This window comes from Monodon monoceros, unplaced genomic scaffold (genome assembly GCF_005190385.1).
Source record: "Monodon monoceros isolate NGI ecotype Baffin Bay Population unplaced genomic scaffold, NGI_Narwhal_1 Super_Scaffold_21, whole genome shotgun sequence".
NCBI lineage: Eukaryota > Metazoa > Chordata > Mammalia > Artiodactyla > Monodontidae > Monodon > Monodon monoceros.
Genome location: NW_021703778.1, coordinates 137,902,007 through 137,923,130, shown reverse-complemented (window position 1 = coordinate 137,923,130; position 21,124 = coordinate 137,902,007). Strand labels below are relative to the sequence as shown.

The following is a 21,124-nucleotide window of genomic DNA, read 5'->3' as shown; positions in this document are numbered from 1 at the left end:
TTTGATTTTAAAACTCCGTAAAGGAGGCATGATTATGTCTATTTTTCCACTGAAGAAACCAAGGTACTGACAGAATGACTTGCCCAATGTCCCACCATGAGCAGGTGGCAAAGCTAATTTCAGACCCAGGTCTCTTGATTTCCTTTCTACCCAACCATAGCATATCTCAAATAGAGACTTGTACTACAGTCAAGAAACATACATTTTAAAACTAAGAGCCTCAAATTCAGTCAAGTAAGTTAGCTTTTCTCAGGAAACAGAAGAATGAAACCGAAAGGATTCTTGTTACACTGAAATAAAGAACAGTGAATGTATACTTATTACTGATGACTTACAAGTAACAAACCATATCTGGCTCTTCCTAGACTATATCATATGTCAATTAATTACTACTGGGAGAACCCAAGATCATTTGAGGAAGACAGAGCTAGCTAAAACAACACAACAGCAAACAGGCTGAGCTTTGAACTCCAAGAGCCTAACCAGGTCGACCCCAGACCTGTACATCATGGAGCAGGTAGAGAAAGAATGAGGTGCTAGGACAAGTTCACGTTCCCCACTACACCTACAGGTGATTTCTTCTTCTTCTTGTATCTCAGAAAGGGAAGCAAAGAAGACCAATGCCTTTGCCTGGTTCCCCTTTACTTAAACAGAGAAATACAGATGCAGTAGAACTGAGTTCAAGAGGTCTTTATTCTATTAGATCCATAAAACAATTCTAGAAGATGATAAAGTATCGCAAAACACAGTACAATGCTGGTTTAATAATAATGAAATATATGGATAGGATCTTATGTTAAAAATTTTTGTAATATATTGTCTAAACCAGATAATTACACATTCTGCAAGAGATGAGGATATCAGGAGGGGCATATAAAATCATACTCTTGAGCTCCAAATGACTAAGTTGGAAGCATTAGCAAACTCCATGAAGGGACAATTCAGAAGCTATAATGGGCTTAGTGCTGCTATTTAAGGTAACGAAACACTTTCTCTGCTTTCTGGATTCATTTCACCAAACGATTTCCTCAGCAGGTCAGATATAGATTTGCAGAAAGTGGAAAGCATTTTCCAGGAATAAAACAACTGATCCTTAAGGAACAGCTGCCTTAACTTTTCTGAATAATAAATCTTGGTCTGACATGCCTAGATTCCTCAGAGTACAGTCATTGATATCCTCAACCTCTTCCTAACCTTGCTAGACTCTGATACTTCACGTGTACTGAACACTATTACTGAGGGCATCACTGTACTAACTATGTAACCTGGACTAAGTTACTTTTTTGTGCCTCAGTTTCTCTGGCTCTAAAACTGGGATGACAATAGTACCTACCCTCATGGAATTGTTCATGAGGATTAAACAACTGCTTAAAAAGGCCTTGGCACATAGTAAGTACTCAATAAACCTCAGCTGTTATCATTATTCCTGTTACAAAACAAAGTTTTTCCCTGATGTCAACAACTTTGCTCACTCAGTTCAGAATGTCTGAGATATGAATAGGAAAAAATTCTGTTTTAATGCCTGACCCTTAAGTTTTGATTTCATAATGAGAAGAACTGAAACCATCTCATTTTGTCTAGAACTTTATATGCCCTCCAAAGCATTTTATATTCATTATTCATTTGGATCTTCTAACAATACTGTGAAGGAAGTATAACATCAATTTATACTAGTCCAATTTTATAGAAAGGGGACAATAAAGTCCAGAATGACACTTTACTTAATGGTTATACTGCTACCAAATGGCAGAGGCCTAAATGCCAGGTTTTATGACACCCAAGCCAGGATTCTTTCAACTATGCAAGGTAAGATATTCTAAGATCCCTTTGGAGTAATTGAAACCATTCTATTTATATTAAATAAAGTCCACACTTTATTCAGATTTCCCTAGTTTCACCAAATGTTCTTTTTCTGGTGCAGGATCTCATCCGGGATACCACATTACACTTAATAGTCATGCCCTTTTTTTGCTGTGAGAGTTCCTCAGACTTCCTTGTCTTTGATGACCTTGACAGTTTTGAGGAGTACTGGTCAGGTATTTTCCTCAATTGGGATTCCTCTCTCAAATGGGATTTGTCTGAAGTTTTTCTCATGATTAGACTGGGGTTACGGGTTTTGGGGAGGAAGACCACAAAGGCAAAGTGTCATTCTCATCACATCATATCAAGAGTAATGCTATCAACGTGGCTCATCATCAATGATGATAATCTTGATCACCAGGCTAGTGTTTGTCAGGCTTCTCAGTGAAGTAAAAGTTAAAGTCACTTTTCCCCCTTTCCATACTATACTCTTTGGAAGGAAGTCACTATGCAAACCCATACTTAAGGAGTGAGGAGTATCTACATACATTACTTGAAATTTTTCTGCGTGGGGGATTTGTCTATTCTCTCCAATATATGTATTTATTTATTCAGTCATTCATTTATAACAGTATGGACTCATGAATATTTATAGTTTGGTTTATAATCCAATACTACTTTATTTTGTTGCTCAAACTGTTCCAACTTTCGTCTCTGGGAGCTCCTTCAGCTGGCTCTTCTGTCCCTTTGACATACTCCCAATCATTGTGATTTTTCATTTCAGCACTTCGCTTTTTTGTGGCTCAAGATGCTCCAAGCTCATCCTGTGTATTTACTGCCCCAGTCCTAGACTCAGTCATTTCCCCAAGGAGTCCTAATTCCTTTTATTGGAACCAAGATCTGGGCACTAGATGTGCTTTCCATCCTAGTTATTTTTCAGCCACATAGCTGCTAACAAAGATGCTTCATTCTGGCTGCACTGATGTGCACTGGGAACTTTAGCAGAAAAGCTCAGCTCTAGAGAACAGCAATCCCCTAAATTACTTTTTCTTTCTAACTTTTTTTTTTTTTGGCCGTGCAACTTGATTTATGAGATCTTAGTTTCCAGACCAGGGATTGAACCCGGGCCATGGCAGTGAAAGTGCCGAGTCCTGACCACTGGACCGCCAGGGAAGTCCCACTTTTTCTTTCAGAGAATAGGTAAGCCTAAGCAGAAAAAAATAATATGCAAATAATTTCCATTATAAACTAAGTTAGACAAACCATCAGGCTTGCTGTATTGTAAACCAACACAACATTGTGATTACAGAGCTGCAGAAGGATCCTTAGAATAACAGAGTCATTTGTCGGGGGTCGTCAGGGAGAATACTGATTGTATCTTCAGCTTTACCACATAACAGACACAGCATGGTATACTCCTAGAACAAGATAAAGTGCACAATTACCTTGAGCAACTGGGAGAAAGATGCTTCGTAACTTTCTCTGGTAAAACCGTTCTCTGTAAATTGTCATGGATATGGTGTCTGTACATTAGATCAATTTCTTCAACACCTATAAGCAATGTCTTAGGTTTAGTCTGTGTATCCCAGAGCCTTCTGTTTATATAAATTGAATACATGCTGACGCTCTATTTACTATGTATACAAGAATGTCACCTTGGAAATGCATGGCTATTTCCTGGACTTAGAAAACACACATACTGGGCTTACTTAGTGCTGCTATTTAAAGTAATGAAGCAATTTGAGTGTGGGCCCCTGAGGACAAATTCCTGTTCTTAGAGCCGTTCCTTTCTAGAATATTCAACACTAATAAGCAACAGAAATGAGTTTTAAAACAACAAAAAAGGAAAAAAATTTCCAAACCCAAAGAGCTATTTTTATCTACCCCAGAAAAAATAAACAATTATGTTAAATCCATTAGTATGTCATGTCTCATATTTAGATAGCTAGTTGTCTAGAATTTGATCTATTTAAGGAGTTTTTTGTTTCTTGGGTTTAACAAATGTCCAGACTGGTGACAGAAGTTATTTTGTTTTAGGCAAAAATCCTTAGGGCAAAGTCCTGTTCTTATAGCTGTTCCTTTCTAGAATATTTAATATGGTCATAAACTACAGAAACATATTTCTTTCAAAACTTTTACTCTAAAGCTTTTTATCTTCTTTAGGAAAACAAGCATCTATACTAAATCTATTAGTATTTCCACATCTGACTTTGAGATTGTTGGCTGCCTGGAAATTGATCAGTCAAGGCAGTTTGTGTTTCATGGGTCTCTCACTAGAGAGAGGGTCACGGAGATAAACAGTGACTACAGTACAAAGACTCAGAACCAGGCAACTGCCTTTCTATTTCCTACTAGAGAGTTCAGCAGGGAGACCTAGTTGTAGTAGTGGAAAGACTGTTTCTTAAAGACCACATTTAATTTTTTTTTATTTTTTATTTTTGGCGGTACACAGGCCTCTCACTGTTGTGGCCCCTCCCGCCGCGGAGCACAGGCTCCAGACGCAGGCCCAGCGGCCACGGCCCACGGGCCCAGCCGCTCCGCGGCACGCGGGATCCTCCAGGACCAGGGCACGAACCCACGTCCCCTGCATCGGCAGGCGGACTCTCAACCACTGCGCCACCAGGGAAGCCCTAAAGACCACATTTAATTTTAAAGTCTATTCTACACAAACAGTAGAAACACAGGCTATAGCTCAGCAAACAAATATGAGTCTCATGAATCAAAAACAAAATTAAAATCTACTCTCTCCAAGGTTTTACTGCTTTCAAATCCTACTTTCACCTACCAGACATTACTAGTAGGATGTCACCCTCTCACTGGAAATGAAGAAAAAAGTAATAAAGTCAAAATGGGAAAATGTGTGAAGCTAGACAACTATTTGAGTTTTCAACCAATCTATCCATTGACAAGTTTTTATTAAGTGCCTAAAGGCTCTGCAATGTGCCAGGTGCACCGGTAGACATGAGAGAAGGCAAGGACAAAGTCTGACCTTGCAAAACTTACAGTCTAACTTGGGAGAAAGGAAGAACCTAACACATGGTATAATCTGGAAAGGCTGTTACATCAGTAAGGCTGATTACAGCTGTAATCTTTAATTTACAGGCAGTCTGGAATCCAAATTCCATTGCAGGTCAATTATTTGGAATTCAGAAGCAGTTTCCCACAGAGGTAACGTTGCACATGGCAGTTAGGTTCCCAGAGAAATCCAGGAAGTCTTTTAAATTTATACTGCACAAGTACTATAGAATCTAACCACATATAGCAGTGCTTCTGTGGGAAAATATGTCTAGAATTCTCACTTGGGATGCCAGGAACACATTCTCACTTGGGATGCCAGGAATATGGTTGGATCAGGACATCCTTCACCCAAACTGACCAAGTTAGGAGAATCAGAATTCCCCCCAGTCATTCATAGAGACCTTCAAAGGCTCCACCTGGGCAAAGCCTGAGGGTAGAGATTTGGAAGGAAAGGTGGAGTGGGTGGAATCACCCTTGGGCAAGATCAGATCCTTGTTTTATGCTGAGGGTCCCATGGGCCTTTTCCCTCTATTATTACCTGCTAGTTCTGACCCTTAGTCCTCTCCTTCCCTGGTCCACAGAGGAACAGGGAGCAGTCTCACAGTTTTCCTCTTGTTTCCTGAGGCAAATATATAGTCCTTTTAATGGATTTTAGGGTGATATAAAAAATACCAGATACCTGTAATCATTTATAATTTATTTTCTGTTTAAACTCTGTACTTATGTCTCTATTTCCCCTCTACTCTTGCCATCAGAAAATCTTACTTTGTTTAACAATGGTTTTGTTAAAAATGAATTTGTTTAAAAACAGAATCTTTATCTTTTAGAGATTCATATTGAAATATTTACAGAAGTAGTAATATGTTTGGGATTTGCTCCAAAGTAATCCTGTGGGGAGATGTGGAAATGGTGAGGTACAAATAAAGCAAACTGAAGCTGGGTATTGGAGATTAATACACTACTCTGCCTACTTTTAATTATGTTTAAATTTCCCATAAAACATTTAAAACAAAACAAAATATTACCGATGGTGGGAGTCCCATCTTGAACCTCAACGGCTGCTGGAATAAGATGGGGGCTGGAATGGGGTGGGGCTGAGGAAAGTAAGTCACAGCAGCTGAGTATGAAGAATTCTTGGGGTCATCAGACTAAGATGGAAGTTACCAGCTGGCCAGTCACAGGAGTCGGGGCCTGCTGTAGGTACAAGAAGAGCTCAGAAAAGGGAGAAAGCAGTATGGGCTGAACTATTAAGAATAAGAAGGAGATAGAATTTAAGTTCAGCTTGAAAGAGGTAAGATTTAGTTGGCTTGAAGGTAGTGAAAGGGACACGTTAAGTCAAGGACAAAGCACGAATAAAGACAGTGATATGGAATAGAGGAAGCACATCGCATATGGAGTAGCAGAGGAGTGACAGGATGATGTGTTTCCAGAAGATTAATTTGAGGGCAGTACGCACGACTATACTGTGGGGACTGCTGCAGTAATTTAGGTTTCAGCAGTATGGTCTGTGATACGAGGGGTGGCAGTGGAGACGGACAAAAGCAAGAGAAACTAAGGAAGAAAGGAGGGCAGGGAGGGCATTAGGATTAAAGAAGGAGATCCAGGAGATATCCGATAGGTTTCATCAGGCACTGAGGGTGCGTGTGCTCAATGTCTGGGGGAGTACAGAGAAGGTTCCTAGACCAGAGACCAAAGCTCAGGGGAAAAGCAGTTAGGGAGAAACAGGAGAGGAAACCAGAGAGTAAGCAAAGGAACAGTCAAAATGATTTAAAAAGAAAGAAAAAAGTCTAGATCTATGGACCCCAGGGGAAGAAATGCTTCAAAAAGACAATGGTGGGCTTCCCTGGCGGCGCAGTGGTTGAGAGTCCGCCTGCCGATGCAGGGGACACGGGTTCGTGCCCCGGTCCGGGAAGATCCCACATGCCGCGGAGCGGCTGGGCCTGTGAGCCATGGCCGCTGAGCCTGCGTGTCCGGAGCCTGTCTCTGCAATGGGAGAGGCACGCATACCTCAAAAAAAAAGACAATGGTTATCAAAACCAGATCCAGAAGAGATATTAAGAGAGAGAAGAACTGAGGCAAGGTCACAGGATTTGGCCACCTTATAGGAAATCTATGAGAGAACAGTTTTAGTAAAGTGAAAATGAAAACCAGTTTGTAGGTTGTTAGGAGGAGCACAGGGAAATAAGGGAAATAGGGTAAAGAGGTACTCAAAGGAAAGAAGCAAAAGGAGAGATGATCAGAGGATGAATCAAAGAGGCAGCTGAGTGAAACAAAAGGATTTTAATTTATTTCTAACAAATAAAGAAGAACTAAATATATTTAATGTAAAAATGCTTTAAATCTCACAGAGAAAAGAGGATGCTAGGAAGAGAGAAGAGAACATGAGATTCCTGAGGAAATGCAGTGGGGGTAGCCATAGAGAGGAGGAAATAAAAATCTCTACTACAGGAGGGAAGGAAGAGAGTCTAAAGTTGGGGCAATGCTATGAATAGTGTGCAAAAGGAGAGTAGTGAGAAATGAGGGAAAGGGAGGCTGGCCAGCCCAGCAAGAACCTTGGGATGGGGAGCTTGGATATTATACTGTAGCTGAAGGTGAACTACAGAAAGGCCAATGAGGTAGTCTGAAAGCATTATTTTAAGAAAAATATGCTGGTGGCAGAATATAGAATATGGGGGACGGGGGGAGTGGATGTTGGGAGAGAAAGGACTGGCGGTGGAGAGTCTAGTTTAAGAGTTTTTTCCAAGAGAATTCCACACTATATAGGCATTGTGACTATAGCCATCTTCCTTTAGCTTCTTCCTACCCCAAAGGAACTTCTGGGGAGCTTTGAAAATGGCTGTGCTCAGTCAGAAAGGAAAATCAGCTAGACTTTGGTCTCATGGCAGTGACACACAATGGCTCAATTAGGGTATAAACAGGCAATCTCAATATCCACTTACAGACTCTAAAAAGCTCACAGGAGCTTCAGGAACTGCTGCAAAATAGCTATAAGCACTCCTTTCCTCCCATGAATGGACAGAGCTGCTTGTTTAAGCCCCCGACATGTTCATTCCCCTATTTGGCCACTATTCATTCACTGACATCTCGATTTTGCCGTAAGTGACATCTATCATATAAGTATCTTTGAGGCATAATTTTTGGATCCTGGGGAGATGTGGTCAGGATGTTGTTAAGATGGACCACAAGATATTAGACCAGATTCTGACAGGTGACTAAGTGCCTTCTTTCACACTGAAATAAGAATGAATGAAAGTGGTTATACTATTTTATAAGATTCTGCTGTAGAAGATTTTTTTCCCCCTAATTATATAGTACCACCCAAACTTAAAGGATTAAAAAAAAATTCCCTTGCCTGTTAAAACTCTTACCTCACATTTATATCCTCTGGATGAACATGTAGTTCACACTAAATAAGTAACTCAATCTGAGGGCTTGAAAGCGGAGGCAGTGAGGGACAGATACAGGTAAGTGTGTCCTCATGCTTTCCAGTTTGCCCTTGGCTCTCCCTCACTGTCCAGCTTTTCTTCCTGACCATTAGACCTGTGAATGAATCTTCAGCAACTTCAGGCCTACACCAGCCTGTAGAATTCTGTAGAATTCTTCACATGCTCTCACAATTGTATAAGGACTAATCCTTATACTACATCCCTATTCTCTATCCTTATATAGTTCAGCTTCTCTCCTCCAACCATGATACACCTATCCTGTCATTTTACTTATCAAATAATATTAAAATATCCTATTGCAATTGAGACTACAGAGTTGCTTGACTCTACAGGTCTATAAGAGAAACAAAGATAATCTCGTTAGCATGATTTCCACGCTCAGCAAGTATGGTGGCAGTGGGCAGGCCAACACTTAAAGCCAAGAATTGTGCAATCATGTAACTGGGTAGAGAAAAAAGAGGCACAATAGTAACCTCATATGAAGCCACAATGTGCTGTTCTTTACAAGCAAAATGAGATATCATTTGTAAGGCATGTGTTTTGCTTTGTGACTGTTGTGAAGACAGGTTTGAACAGATCCACCCACATCTGAAGTGTCTCTCAACTTACACAAGTGGAAGACAGGGATGGTCTCCTCTAAGATTCACTAGTACTTCATTTATGAAGATTATACCTAGATTTTTCAAGGGTACTCTTATTGTTCCCCTCCCCCCGCAATAACATACCCACATTTATACATTTACCTGAAATTCATCCATGATACTGAACGTATACTCATGCCTGGCTATTACATGATGACAATTCCTACAAAGATCTGCTGAAACAGAGAAAGACTTAATTAAGTCTTAGAAGGTGCCCTAAGACAGTAAAATTTCCAGTCTTAGCATAGTATTGCTTTGAAAGAATCTTAACTCTGTCATATTTAACACAGCAGGAAACCCATTATAATATCTACCTTGATAAAAAATCCAGACTCTGTCACACAGCAACACTATATAATTAAGAGCCTGAACTCAGAGACTTAATGTGCATATATTCATTCCTATTGAAAGCTCTCTAAGGTAATCAATTAACAGATATGTAAGTGTGTTTTTGAAACTAGCTGGACCTTTCTAACTATGTAGGAGCTTTTTTTCTCAGGAATGATAGAAATTGTGCTACTAACCAATCATAAACAAAAAGCTAACACTAGATGTTAAACTGAATTTAGCAGTAACAAAAGGCTCTAGTAAAAACAATACAGTAATAATAACTATGATACATTGGTGCTTAATGTGTGCCAGATACTGTTTTAAATACTTTGTAACTGTTTATTCACTTAATGTTCTCAGAAACCCAATGAGGTAGATACTACTGTTATCATGTTTGTAGGGATAAGGAAACAAAGGCACACTATGGATAAGAACTAGGAAGACCACAGCTGAGCTACGAAGTGTTGGAATCAGAATTCAAACCCAAGCTTTCTTGCTCCAGGGCCCTTGCTTTTGATCACTATCCTCTATTACCTGGAAAAAAATAGAGTTTAAAGGGGTACATGATACAGGAAAGAAAAAGATTCTTCTAATTTAGAACATTTTTCCATAGTCTGACTCTATTCTAAAGGCTTAGTGTCTTTCGCACCTTTCTTTCAAAATATCATTATTTGCACATTTAATCCTCATATAGTCAGAACATACCAAAAAATCAGGAGACAAGCAAAAAGCAAATGTGAACAATTTAAATAGTTGCCATAAAATCTGGGCACGAAAGTGCACATATACTTAATTTACTTGTAGAGATTCTTAGTGCCAACCTCAGAACTTATTTATTTTTATTATAGTTATTTGATTTCCTAGTATCAAGGATAAGGAATAGCATATGAAGGTAGCATACTTCATACTTACAGTAGCAAAAGAAAGAAACTATAAACTGACAGTAACAAAAGAGACAAAAGCTATAAAAGCAGAAACAAGACTAAAAAAACCACAGCATCCTAGAACCATTTAGTATAAGGGCAAACAGCCCTGAACACTTTAATAGCTGTTGGAGCACATCACTGTATTATATTATAGTAGAAAGTGAAAATTCACATGGAAGACCCTAAGTTAAAAAAAAAGTCCCTATATCTTGTTTCAGAAGACACAGTCTTTAAAGATAAACAAAAGAAAATTGGTGCCTGAATCATAAGCTTCAGTTATCTGCAAAAGTCATTTATGTGGAATATCTGATGATGCTACATAAATGAGATGTGACCAACATTTTCCTCTTAAAAAACTAACTAGTGATTTTGTGTTGCAATATGATAGTGAAACAGGCCTCATAAGACTTTGTGCAACCTAACTCCCAAAAGCTGATACCTGCTAACGGGCTCAGATGGAAAAAAAGTCTACTTACGATCATAGGTAACTATTTCTTCTCCATCTTCCTCTTTCAAAGATTTGTTTGTGATCAGCATAAAGTCCCGCTTACTGCACACTGCACAGCCTATAAAGTTCAGCAAGAAAGATCCATTCTCCAGGCAGATGTTACCCTAAAATAAGAAAAACAGAATTTAATTTTCTTTTTTGAGGGGATTTTAATTTTCTTATATTTCAAAATCCTTGGTGAAAATGATTAATAGACTTACAGTCTCTAAAGACAAAAAACATGGCCAGAATTTACTTGCTTGAAGTGTACACCAAGTAATTTTTGAAATTACTAGCTTTCCTCTAGAAGTGTTATTCATAGTAAATAAAACTGAAGAAGTGTTAGAGCTTAGGACTGCAACTGTGTTTAAGAGGACTAAATGCAAATGGATATTTAGAAACAACTTAATGAAGTCTTAATACAACATGTGAAAAGGAAAAATCAGAAAAATCTAATAGCCAACACTATTAAATGAGGTATCATATTATAAAGCTAGAATGAAAATTCAATCAAAATGGAAACACTGAGCCAATGATAAAAATGATCTTATCCACTGTGATGCTCAGTTGACTGTTGAAACAGCATTTTTTCAAGCCTTAAAAATACCACAAAATAAACAAAGAGAAATAAACTCTCAGCTATATAGATGTCAGTCACTAGGATATGTATGATTCAGGCAGAAAAGGTAAATTCCTCAACTCATCAGATTGACACCATGGCATTTAAAAGAGAAAGGGTTTTACTTGTCACTAAGAAACTGTAAACAACATACACTCCTGGCTCAAGGGAGGTCTTTGCTAAAGGCTTACTAATAATTGTTCAGAACTTAAAGTCACTTCATAAACTACCTAGTTCTACTCATTTCTTTATTTTTTAATTTTTATTTTATATTGGCGTATAGTTGATTAACAACGTTGTGTTAGTTTCAGGTGTACAGCAAAGTGATTCAGTTATACATGTATCTATTCTTTTTCAAGTTCTTTTCCCATTTAGGTTATTACAGAATGTTATTTCTTTTTTTAAAATTATAGTTGACTTAAAATATTATAATTAGTTTCAGGCATGCAACATACTGATTCAATATTTTTGTAGATTACACTCCATATAAAGTTATTATGTAATATGGGTTATATTCCTTCTGCTGTACATTACATCCTTGTAACTTATTCATTTTATACCTAGTAGTTTGTACCTCTTCATCTCCTTTATGTCCTCCCATCCCTCTCCCCTCTGGTAACCACTAGTTTGTTCCACGAATCTGTGAGTTTGTTTCTGTTTTGTTTTGTTCATTCGTTTGAATAAACAAATTTATTTATCTATTTTAATATTTATTTAAATATTTATTTTGGTTGCACCGGGTCTTAGTTGAGGCACATAGGATCTTTGTTGCGGCATGTGGGATCTTTAGTTGTGGCATGTGGGCTTCTTAGCGGCAGCATGTGGACTCTTAGTTGCAGCATGTATGTGGGATCGCCAACCAGGCATGGAGCCCGGGCCCCCTGCATTGGCAGTGTGGAGTCTCACCCACTGGGCCACCAGGGAAGCCCCTTTTTGATTTTTTAGATTTCACATATAAGTGAAAACATACAGTATCTGTCCTTCTCTGACTTATTTTGCTAAGCATAGTACTCTCCAGGTCCATCCCCGTTGTCGCAAATGGCAAAATTTCATTCCTTTTTATGGCTGAGTAATATATATCGTATATATATACTACATCTTCTTTATCCATTCATCTGTGATGGACACTTAGGTTGCTTCCACATCTTGGTTATTGTAAGTGATGCTGCTATGAATACTGGGGTGCATATATCTTTTTGAATTAGTGTTTTCATTTTCTTCGGATATACACCCAGGAGTGGACCTGCTGGATAATATTGTAGTTGTATTTTTAATTTTTTGAGGACCCTCCACACTGTTTTCCATAGTGGCTGTACCAATTTACATTCTCACCAACAGTGTACTGGGGTTTCCTTTTCTTCACGTCCTCGCCAACACTTTATTTTTTAAGTGGCATGGGTCACATCTAGGCTTCCACCATGCTTCTATCAGCCAGACTTGCATTTAATTAAATTAAATTAATTAATTTATTGGTCGCACCACACGGCATATGGGATCTTAGTTCTCAGACCAGGGATTGAACCCATGCCCCCTGCAGTGGAAGCATGGAGTCTTAACCACCGGACAGCCAGGGAAGTCCCTCCAACACTTATTATTTGTTGTCTTTTTGATAATAGCCATTCTGACAGGTGTGATGCGATCTGCATTTCCCTGATGATTAGTGATGTTGAGCATCTTTTCATGTGCCTGTTGGCCATGCCTTTCTTTGGAAAAATGCCGATTTAGGTCCTCCACCAATTTTTTTTTTTTTTTTTTTTGCTGTACGCGGGCCTCTCACTGTTGTGGCCTCTCCCGTTGCGGAGCACAGGCTCCGGACACGCAGGCCCAGCGGCCATGGCTCACGGGCCCAGCCGCTCCGCGGCATGTGGGATCCTCCTGGACCGGGGCACGAACCCGCGTCCCCTGCATCGGCAGGCAGACCCTCAACCACTGCGCCACCAGGGAAGCCCCTATTTTTTTTTTTTTTTTGATAGTAGTTCAACCTCATTTCTGACTAACAAAAAAACTGAGGTATTTTTAATAGTTAATGTGACTAAACCATTCAAACTAATGCATTTCTCCAATGCAGCTATGTGCCTGATACTGTGCAAAGCATGGTGGAGGATTCCGAGGACTGCAGGATGAGTCACAGACGTTTCTACCTTCAAGGAGCTTATGAAGTATGAGGGATTTAAAACCCATCTTAACCAATGCCACAGTGGAGCCTTCCTGGATTCCCAGCACCACCATTAACTAAGTGCCTTCGTAGTGCTATGTATTAAGAGGTTAACTCTGGTGGGGGGAAATCAAACTAACTTTGCAGTTTGGAGATACTAAAACATAGGCACATCAACATAACTACTAAAAGGGAAAAAAAGCCTTGGGATTAAAGTATAAATTTCCAGCTATTAAGAACAAGTGCTTTGATTTTTTTTAAAAATAAACTTTACTGAGGTATAATTTACACACAATAAAATCCACACATTGTAAGGGTATACATGAAAGAATTTTAACAGATGTATATACCAATGTAATCACTACCCCAATCAAGATACAAAAATTTCTGTCTTCCCAGGAAGTCCTTCCTGCTTTGCAGTCTATCTCCAACCCCTATCTCACCTCAGGCACCCACTGACCTGATTTCTATCTCCAGAGATTAGTTTTGCCTGTTCTAAAGTTTTACATAAATAGAATCATAAAGTATATTCTTTTACAGCCAGCTTCTTTTGCCTAAAATGATGTCCACGTTAATTATCTATGTTGTTGTACGTATTGGTAGTTCATTGCTTTTTTAATGCCAAGTGGTATCCCATTGCATGGATCGATCTGTTGATAGACATTTGGGTTCTTCCCAGTTTTTGGTTGTTATGAATAAAGTAGCTATGAAGATTCATGTATAAGTCTTGTGTAGACATATGCCTTTCTCTTGAGTAAATATCTAGAAGTGGAATTGCTGAGTCATACAGTAAAAATATGGTATATATATAAACTTTATAAGAAACTGCCAATTAGTTTCCATTTTCTATTCCCACCAGCAATGTGTGAGTTCCAGATTTCCCACATTCTCATCAACACTAGGTATTATGTCTTTTTTATTTTAGCCATTCTAATGATGTAAAGTGGTGTCTCATTGTAGTTTTAATTTATATTTCCCTGATGACTAGTGATGTTGAGCATCTTTTCATGGTGCTTATTAATATATCTTATTTTGTGAAATATCTATTCAAGTCTTTTGCCCATTTTTTGAAAAGTTAAATTGTTTATCCTCTTATTGAGTTATAAAAGTTCTTCATGTATCTTAGATACAAACTCTTTGTCAGATATAGGTATTACAAATATGGCGCACAGGCTTAACTGTTCTGCGGTATGTGGGATCTTCCCAGACGAGGACTCGAACCCATGTGCCCTGCACCGGCAGGCGGACTCCCAACCACTGTGCCACCAGGGAAGCCCTGGTTTGCCATTTTTTAAATGGTGTCTCTTGAAGAACAAACAGTTTTGATTTTTATGAAGTCCAGTTTATTAAATTTCTTTCATTGTTTGTGCTTGTCTTCTAAAACATCTTGCCTACCCCAAGATTGCAAAGATTTTCTCCTTTGTTTTCTTCTAGAAATTTTATAGTTTTATCTGGTAGGTTTAGGTTTATGATCCATTTTGAAATAACTTTTATATATGGTCTGAGGTAAGGATCAAGTTTCATTTATTTCTATATGAATATCCAGTTGTTCCATCAACATTTGTTGAAAAGACTATCCTTTCCCCATTGCATTACATTGGCAACTCCGTGGAAAACTCAAATCATCCTATATATGTGGGTCTACTTTTGACTATTCTCTTCCCTTGATTTATATGTCTATCTTTTGCACTAATCTCACACTCTTTTGATTATTGTAGCTTTATAGTAAGTTTTTAAATTAGGTAGTTTACGTCCTATAATTTGGCTAGTCTAGGTTCTTTTCATTTCCATATAAATTTTAGAATCAGCTTATAACTTTTACAAAAAAGCCTGCTGGGTTTGTTTTTTGTTTTTTTTGTAATTTATTTATTTGTCTATTTTTGGCTGCACTGGGTCTTCGTTGCTGCGCGTGGGCTCTTCGTTGTGGTGCATGGGCTACTCTTCGTTACGGTGGCTTCTCTTGTTGCAGAGCACGAGCTCTAGGCGCGCAGGCTTCAGTAGCTGTGACACGCAGGCTCAGCAGTTGTGGCTCACAGGCTCTAGAGCACAGGCTCAGTAGTTGTGGCGCATGGGCTTAGTTGCTCTGCGGCACGTGGGATCTCCCCGGACCAGGGCTTGAACCCGTGTCGCCTGCATTGGCAGGCGGATTCTTAACCACTGCGCAACTAGGGAAGCCCCTCCTGCTGGGGTTTGAACTGGGACTGCCTTGAATCTATAAAAGCTGACTGCCAAAGACTCCAAGATATTAAGTAATTTTTTAAAAAGTCTTAAAAGAATAAAGATCTAAATACCATTTTCAAATAAACAGAACTCTGAACAGAACTGCACACATAAACACAGGCACCTTATACAATATGGTCTAACCTCTGTAATCTGACTATATAAGCAGCAGAATGTAAACTTTCAACACTGAGGGAAGAGAAAAGGGATCTATGTATCAGTTGTGAGGTAGGGAAATAAATTCTTGAAATGGCAAATGCAAGTACAGTAAATAAGAAACTGATGGGGCTTTCTCTAAGGGACTTGGTCATTTGAACGTGAGGATAACCTTCATCAGTGAGGCATGATTCTTTTATTAGATGAAACAAGATTATTAATGTCCAAATTTGGGAAAGTAAATTAAAGCATACAATATTCAGAGAAGCTTTTGAGGCTCTCACAATGGGAGGGAAAAGAAGAAAAAAATCTAAATCAATTCCACAGTAATAACAGTAAACTATAACAGTTTCGAGAAGACAGGAAAAAAGACAAACATTAAATATCCTTAGAAAATGTGATTCAGCTAAATCCTGGTTGAGGATCTATAAAGGTATACAAATGTGCAAGAAGAAATGGTTGAGGGACTTCCCTGGTAGTTCAGTGGTTAAGAATCCGCCTGCCAATGCAGGGGACACGGGTTCAAACCCTGGTCTGGGAAGATCCCACATGCCGCGGAGCAACTAAGCCCGCGTGCCACAACTACTGAAGCCTGCGTGCCTAGAGCCCGTTCTCCACAACGAGAAGTCACCGCAATGAGAAGCCGCGTACCGCAACGAAGAGTAGCCCCCGCTCGCTGCAACTAGAGAAAGCCCGCGCACAGCAACGAGGATCCAATGCAGCCAAAAATAAATAAATAACTAAATAAATTTATTTTAAAAAAAGAAGAAATGGTTGAATACTATGATGATAATTAGTATGAAAGTATATTATGATAAACTCATACAAATTTGAGAAATCCACAACTATACTGACAATGATTGGGCCAATTTGCTTCTTCCAAAAAACTATTATTTCAGATGGTATAACTTAACAGTGCATACGTTTTGTCAGGGAGTACTTAAAATTGAAAATAGAAAATACAGTTTTTAAAGAACCAAATTCTAGTTTTGCTAATTTTCTCTATTGTTTTTCTATTTCCTATTTCATAATTTCTACTCTAGTCTTTATTATTTCCTTTCTTCTGCACGCTTTGGGTTTACTCTGCTCTTGTTTTTTTCACTGACTTAAAGTGGAAAGTTAGGTTATTGATTCCAGATTTTTTCTTTTAATAAAGGCATTTTAAAATGCATCATTTTAAAGCATCCATTTCCATACAATTGTTTTACCAATTATATATCAGACTCAGCATTTAATTAAATATGGCTTAATGCTAAGCAACAATTTGAGTACGTGAACTTTTGTAGTTTAATTTTAAGTGAGGTATATAAAACATAATTTCTAATTTAAACATAACTAATTTACACTGGTTACGTCCTTCTGATTAACCTAAATTTAAGTTATATTTCTGTATTGCTGCTGAATTACTAATAATTTTAAAGCTGAAACTTGAACTATATGAAATATAGGTTTCCTTTCCAGTTTGATGTGGAAATGTTTTAATACCATTTTGGGCCTGATCAGTTATTTTAGAAAACGCAGTAGAGTTCTAGTTCCAACTGGTTTGCTAAATGCTTTTATGAATGAAAAAAAAGTTTGGTTCACAGTTGAGTAAAAAAATTTGAGTTCAGAAAATTAGTATGGTTCATTTTCAATCTGATTCATGCTTGAGTTCAAGTTCTTGGCGTAATTTTACAAGCAAGTGGGCCAGAGCTCTGTTAGAAATTTTCTAGCCTGTGGAAAACATCCACCACAAAACTCCAGAAATTTTATGAAACCAAAGATAAATAATCAAACATTTATTACCTCCTCATTCTGCATTTAGACCTACCCAACATGCTAATCCATTATTTTCCTCTGCCAAACTTTCTGAATGAGTGGACTATACTACCACCACCTGAGTACCTTTTCCTTTGCTAGGCTTAAGCAGAGTGGCTTCTGCTCTTACCGCCCTTAAAAATATCTCATGACTTAAAAAAATCCCAGAGTTGGAAGGATCCTTGAGATTTCAAGTAGTCATTTAGTCTCTACGGAACAACAGGAAGAGAGTTCAATTCCTCTAAGGTTACCCATTCTATTAAAAAAAAAAAAAAACTGTTAGAAAATTCTTTATTCTGATTCAAAGCCTACAACCCCCTAACATCCACCCACTAATTATTTCTAAATCTGCCTTCTGAAATTTCAAAGAAAAGCTCAATTCTTCCTCATGACAGCCCTTTATTTCTTTGAGAACAGAATAAAATCAGAGAAAACTGCTGCAGGTACTTTCCCGGTTTTCCAGTCACCTCAGTGCTTTTCTCTACTCTTCTTCCTATACTTTTATTTTCACTTCCTAAATTAATTTATTCCCTGAAGCTCAGTTCTTGATTCTGGTTGATTCTGTACATTCTTTTCCTAAGAGAACAAATTATTTCTATTTTGACTCCTTTATTTGGCTGATTCATCTGTTTGAAGCTCTTACCCAAACTGCCATCCTATATTTTCACTTGACTCCTGGGATGTTACATTCTCAACCTCGGATGAAACATGATAAAAAAAAATCTGATCATTTGCTCCCCCAATTTTGGTTCTCCCTCCCTCCCAGATGGCTCCAATTTCTGTAATACTTCCAAATTTCCCAGCTGCCTAGATTGTAAACCCTTAGATCATCGTCAGCTCTTCTTTTCTTCCTTCCTACATTAAATTGGTTGAATCCTGTTAATTCTTTCTTTGAAATGAGGACTTGTACTTCCCTAGTGGTGCAGTGGTTAAGAATCTGCCTGCCAATGCAAGGGACACGGGTTCAAGCCCTGGTCCGGGAAGATTCCATATGCCACAACTACTGAGCCTGCGCTCTAGAGCCCTTGAGCCACAGCTACTGAGCCCGCGTGCTGCAACTACTGAAGCCCACGCTCCTAGAGCCCCTGCTCCGCAACACAAGCCACCCTAATGAGAAGCCCGCACACCGCAAAGAAGAGTAGTCCCCGCTCGACGTAAGACGCAACTAGATAAAGCCCCTGCGGAGCAACAAAAACCCAACGCAGCAATCAATCAATCAATAAATGAGGTCTTCATCATCTCATGCCTATACTACTGTTGCTATTTGGTTCCCCAAATGCTCTGTAGGGCTGTCCTTTTACATCTTCCCCCATCCCATCATCTCAACATACAACCATAAGATTCACTTTCCTAAATAGCAGATTTCAGAATCATTTCCCTATTCAATTTTTTTGTATAGTTGCCCAATGCCTAAACTTCTCAATATAATTTTTGTCTTTTGATTAGCTCAACTCTTAAAAATCCAACCTAACATCCATTTTTTTTTTTTTTTTTTTTTTTTGCCACACTGCAGCATGTGGGATCCTAGTTCTCCGACCTGGGATCAAACCTGTTCCCCCAGCAGTGGAAGCATGGAGCCAGGGAATTCCCCAACCTAATATCTTTAACACTATCCACGGCAAACATCTCCCTCATGGTGCCTATAATTTGCAGTTTTTGTTACTGGATTCACAAAAATCTCTTTTTAAACTTAAAAAAAAAGTATGAAAAAGAACACAACACAGAAGTGTGAAACATAAAGGTACAGCATAATGCCTCTACCTATTAAATATCAGTAGTACCCCAGTGTGACAACCAACAATGCCTCCAGATATTGTCAAATGTCCCTTGGGAGGCAAAACCACTCCCAGTTGAGCGCCACTGCTCCATTCACTTTCATTACTCATTTACTCATGGTGTTCCATTCTATGGCTATATCACATTTTTCCAGTCTACTACCACAAACAATGCTGTTATGAACATTCTTATACCAGTCTCCAGGAACACACTAGGCACATGCATTTATCTGTCTAAAATGGGAACTGCTGGGTCATTCAGCAGGCATTATCTTTAACTTTTTTTCTTTTTTCTGATAATGCTAGACCTTTTTCAAAGAGGTTGTACCATGTGAGTGCTCATGTTGTTATAAAACCTTCCCAAAAGACTAAGTATTATTCAAAATATTAAGAGACAGGACCAACTACAAAGATTTTCTACCTCCCAACCAATATGAGAATCCTTGTTCTTGTTATTTTCCCCCAGCCTCAGCTCCTCCTTTCCTTTTCTACCCTAGTCACACCTATCCTTCAAGTCCCAACTGAAGTCCACCTTTCTGTTGGGAGAACAGCTCTATCCTCTATTGCTCTCCCCGTTCTCTAAACAGGAATAGCATTTATGGACCGTACTAGTCATTTTTTGTTAATCACGTGCTCCCGTAAAATGTAAGCTCTTTGGCAGCACGGAAGCTGCCTTTTATTTCTTCTTGGGTATCCCTTTCTGGCCTGGCAAAGTAATCTAGTTACACGCATACAAACGTTCAGTAAGTATATCTTGAATGAATGAGAGTAAACAAACTTCTCAATCTCCTGAGCTTGAAAGGAACAGAGATTTAAAAGAAAGTAACAGCCTGGAAACCTGAGTTCTAGTCTTGGCTCTCACACAAACTAGAATGTGCACTTCGCCAAGTGATTTCCCCTCTCTAGGCATTAGTTTCATCTGCAAAATTGGGTTAGAATAGATGACCTAAGAGGTCCCTTCCAGCGCTAGAATTCAGGAAGAGCACTGAACGTTATCAAATGAAGCTTGAGGATGAGACCAGGGTAGAGATGGGGGTGTCCCTCTGTTGTCGACTGGGTTGCTGGTGGTGGTAGGGTTTCATCTGTTTTCCCCTTGGAGCTCAAGAGAAATGGGGTGACGGCTGCTATCAGTCGCCAGAGCGGGGATCAGCAGGAACCGACGGCTGCAGGCCATCCCCGCTGACAACTGCCTACATACAGCTGCCGCGTCACTGGATGGGGCGGAGCGGCTGAGTCCGCCCCGCGCCCAGCCTCCCATGAAGGCCGGCCGGGGATATGAGAAGCCTCAGGGGCGGCCATGGGCCAAAGGAGAGGGAATTTCTCGGCGCCCACTCGCTCACCCGGTTGGGATATTCCTTCTCCACACAGCCCCCACACATCGCGACGCAGTTATCGGAGAAGTTCCTCCGCTGCTTCCGGGAAGAGGAAACCTCGCGAGAGCTCAGAGAAAGTCGCCGCATGCGCCCAGAGTACTCACCCTGGAGTGTTGGGTCTTAGGAGCTAATTCCAAGTCTCCGCCCCTTAGCAACTATTGTTAAGGCTGGGTCTGGTCTCCCAGACAACAACCGACGGCAAAGGGTAGGACTTTAGAAACCTTCCGAGAGAGAGGAAGGGACCGTGGACCACATGGCAGGAAGGGGAAAGGGATCTTGGACCGAGCAAAGTTCCAATAGGCGCCTTCCTGAGTCTAGGCTGACAGAAAGCCAAGTCACAATACACAAGAAAGGGAATTGTTTTTTGCTGCTTCAGCTTAC

At 39.3% G+C, this 21,124-nt stretch overlaps 1 protein-coding gene across 5 annotated transcripts; it reads right to left on the bottom strand.

The window, feature by feature from the left end:
- Positions 1-679: 679 nt before the first annotated feature.
- CHURC1 (churchill domain containing 1) lies at positions 680-20,830 on the bottom strand. 5 transcript variants are annotated; one of them, XR_003795765.1, is made up of 6 exons: positions 20,711-20,830; positions 10,638-10,773; positions 9,008-9,081; positions 5,844-6,012; positions 5,357-5,437; positions 3,100-3,218 (listed from the first exon to the last, which is right to left on the bottom strand). XR_003795765.1 is itself a non-coding variant. In XM_029236579.1 (4 exons), exons 1-4 carry the CDS (start codon positions 20,828-20,830, stop codon positions 3,126-3,128), a joined length of 420 nt encoding a protein of 139 aa, XP_029092412.1. In that variant the 3' UTR covers positions 680-3,125. The 5 variants fall into 5 exon arrangements, 2 of the variants coding, with proteins under 2 accessions (XP_029092412.1, XP_029092411.1); XR_003795764.1 differs by lacking the exon at positions 5,357-5,437 and having other exon boundaries at positions 2,790-3,218; XR_003795766.1 differs by lacking the exon at positions 5,844-6,012.
- Between the last annotated feature and the right edge of the window lie 294 nt (positions 20,831-21,124).

Excerpts from the sequence above, each read along its gene's own strand:
- CHURC1 (XM_029236578.1), bottom strand. The coding sequence starts at position 20,830 with ATGCGGCGACTTTCTCTGAGCTCTCGCGAGGTTTCCTCTTCCCGGAAG. Across the intron at positions 10,774-20,710 it reads AGAAGGAATATCCCAACCGG|GGTAACATCTGCCTGGAGAA; the intron begins GTGAGCGAGTGG and ends TTCTTATTTTAG. Across the intron at positions 3,219-9,007 it reads GTATCATGGATGAATTTCAG|GAGTATACCATGCTGTGTCT; the intron begins GTAAATGTATAA and ends ATCTTGTTCTAG.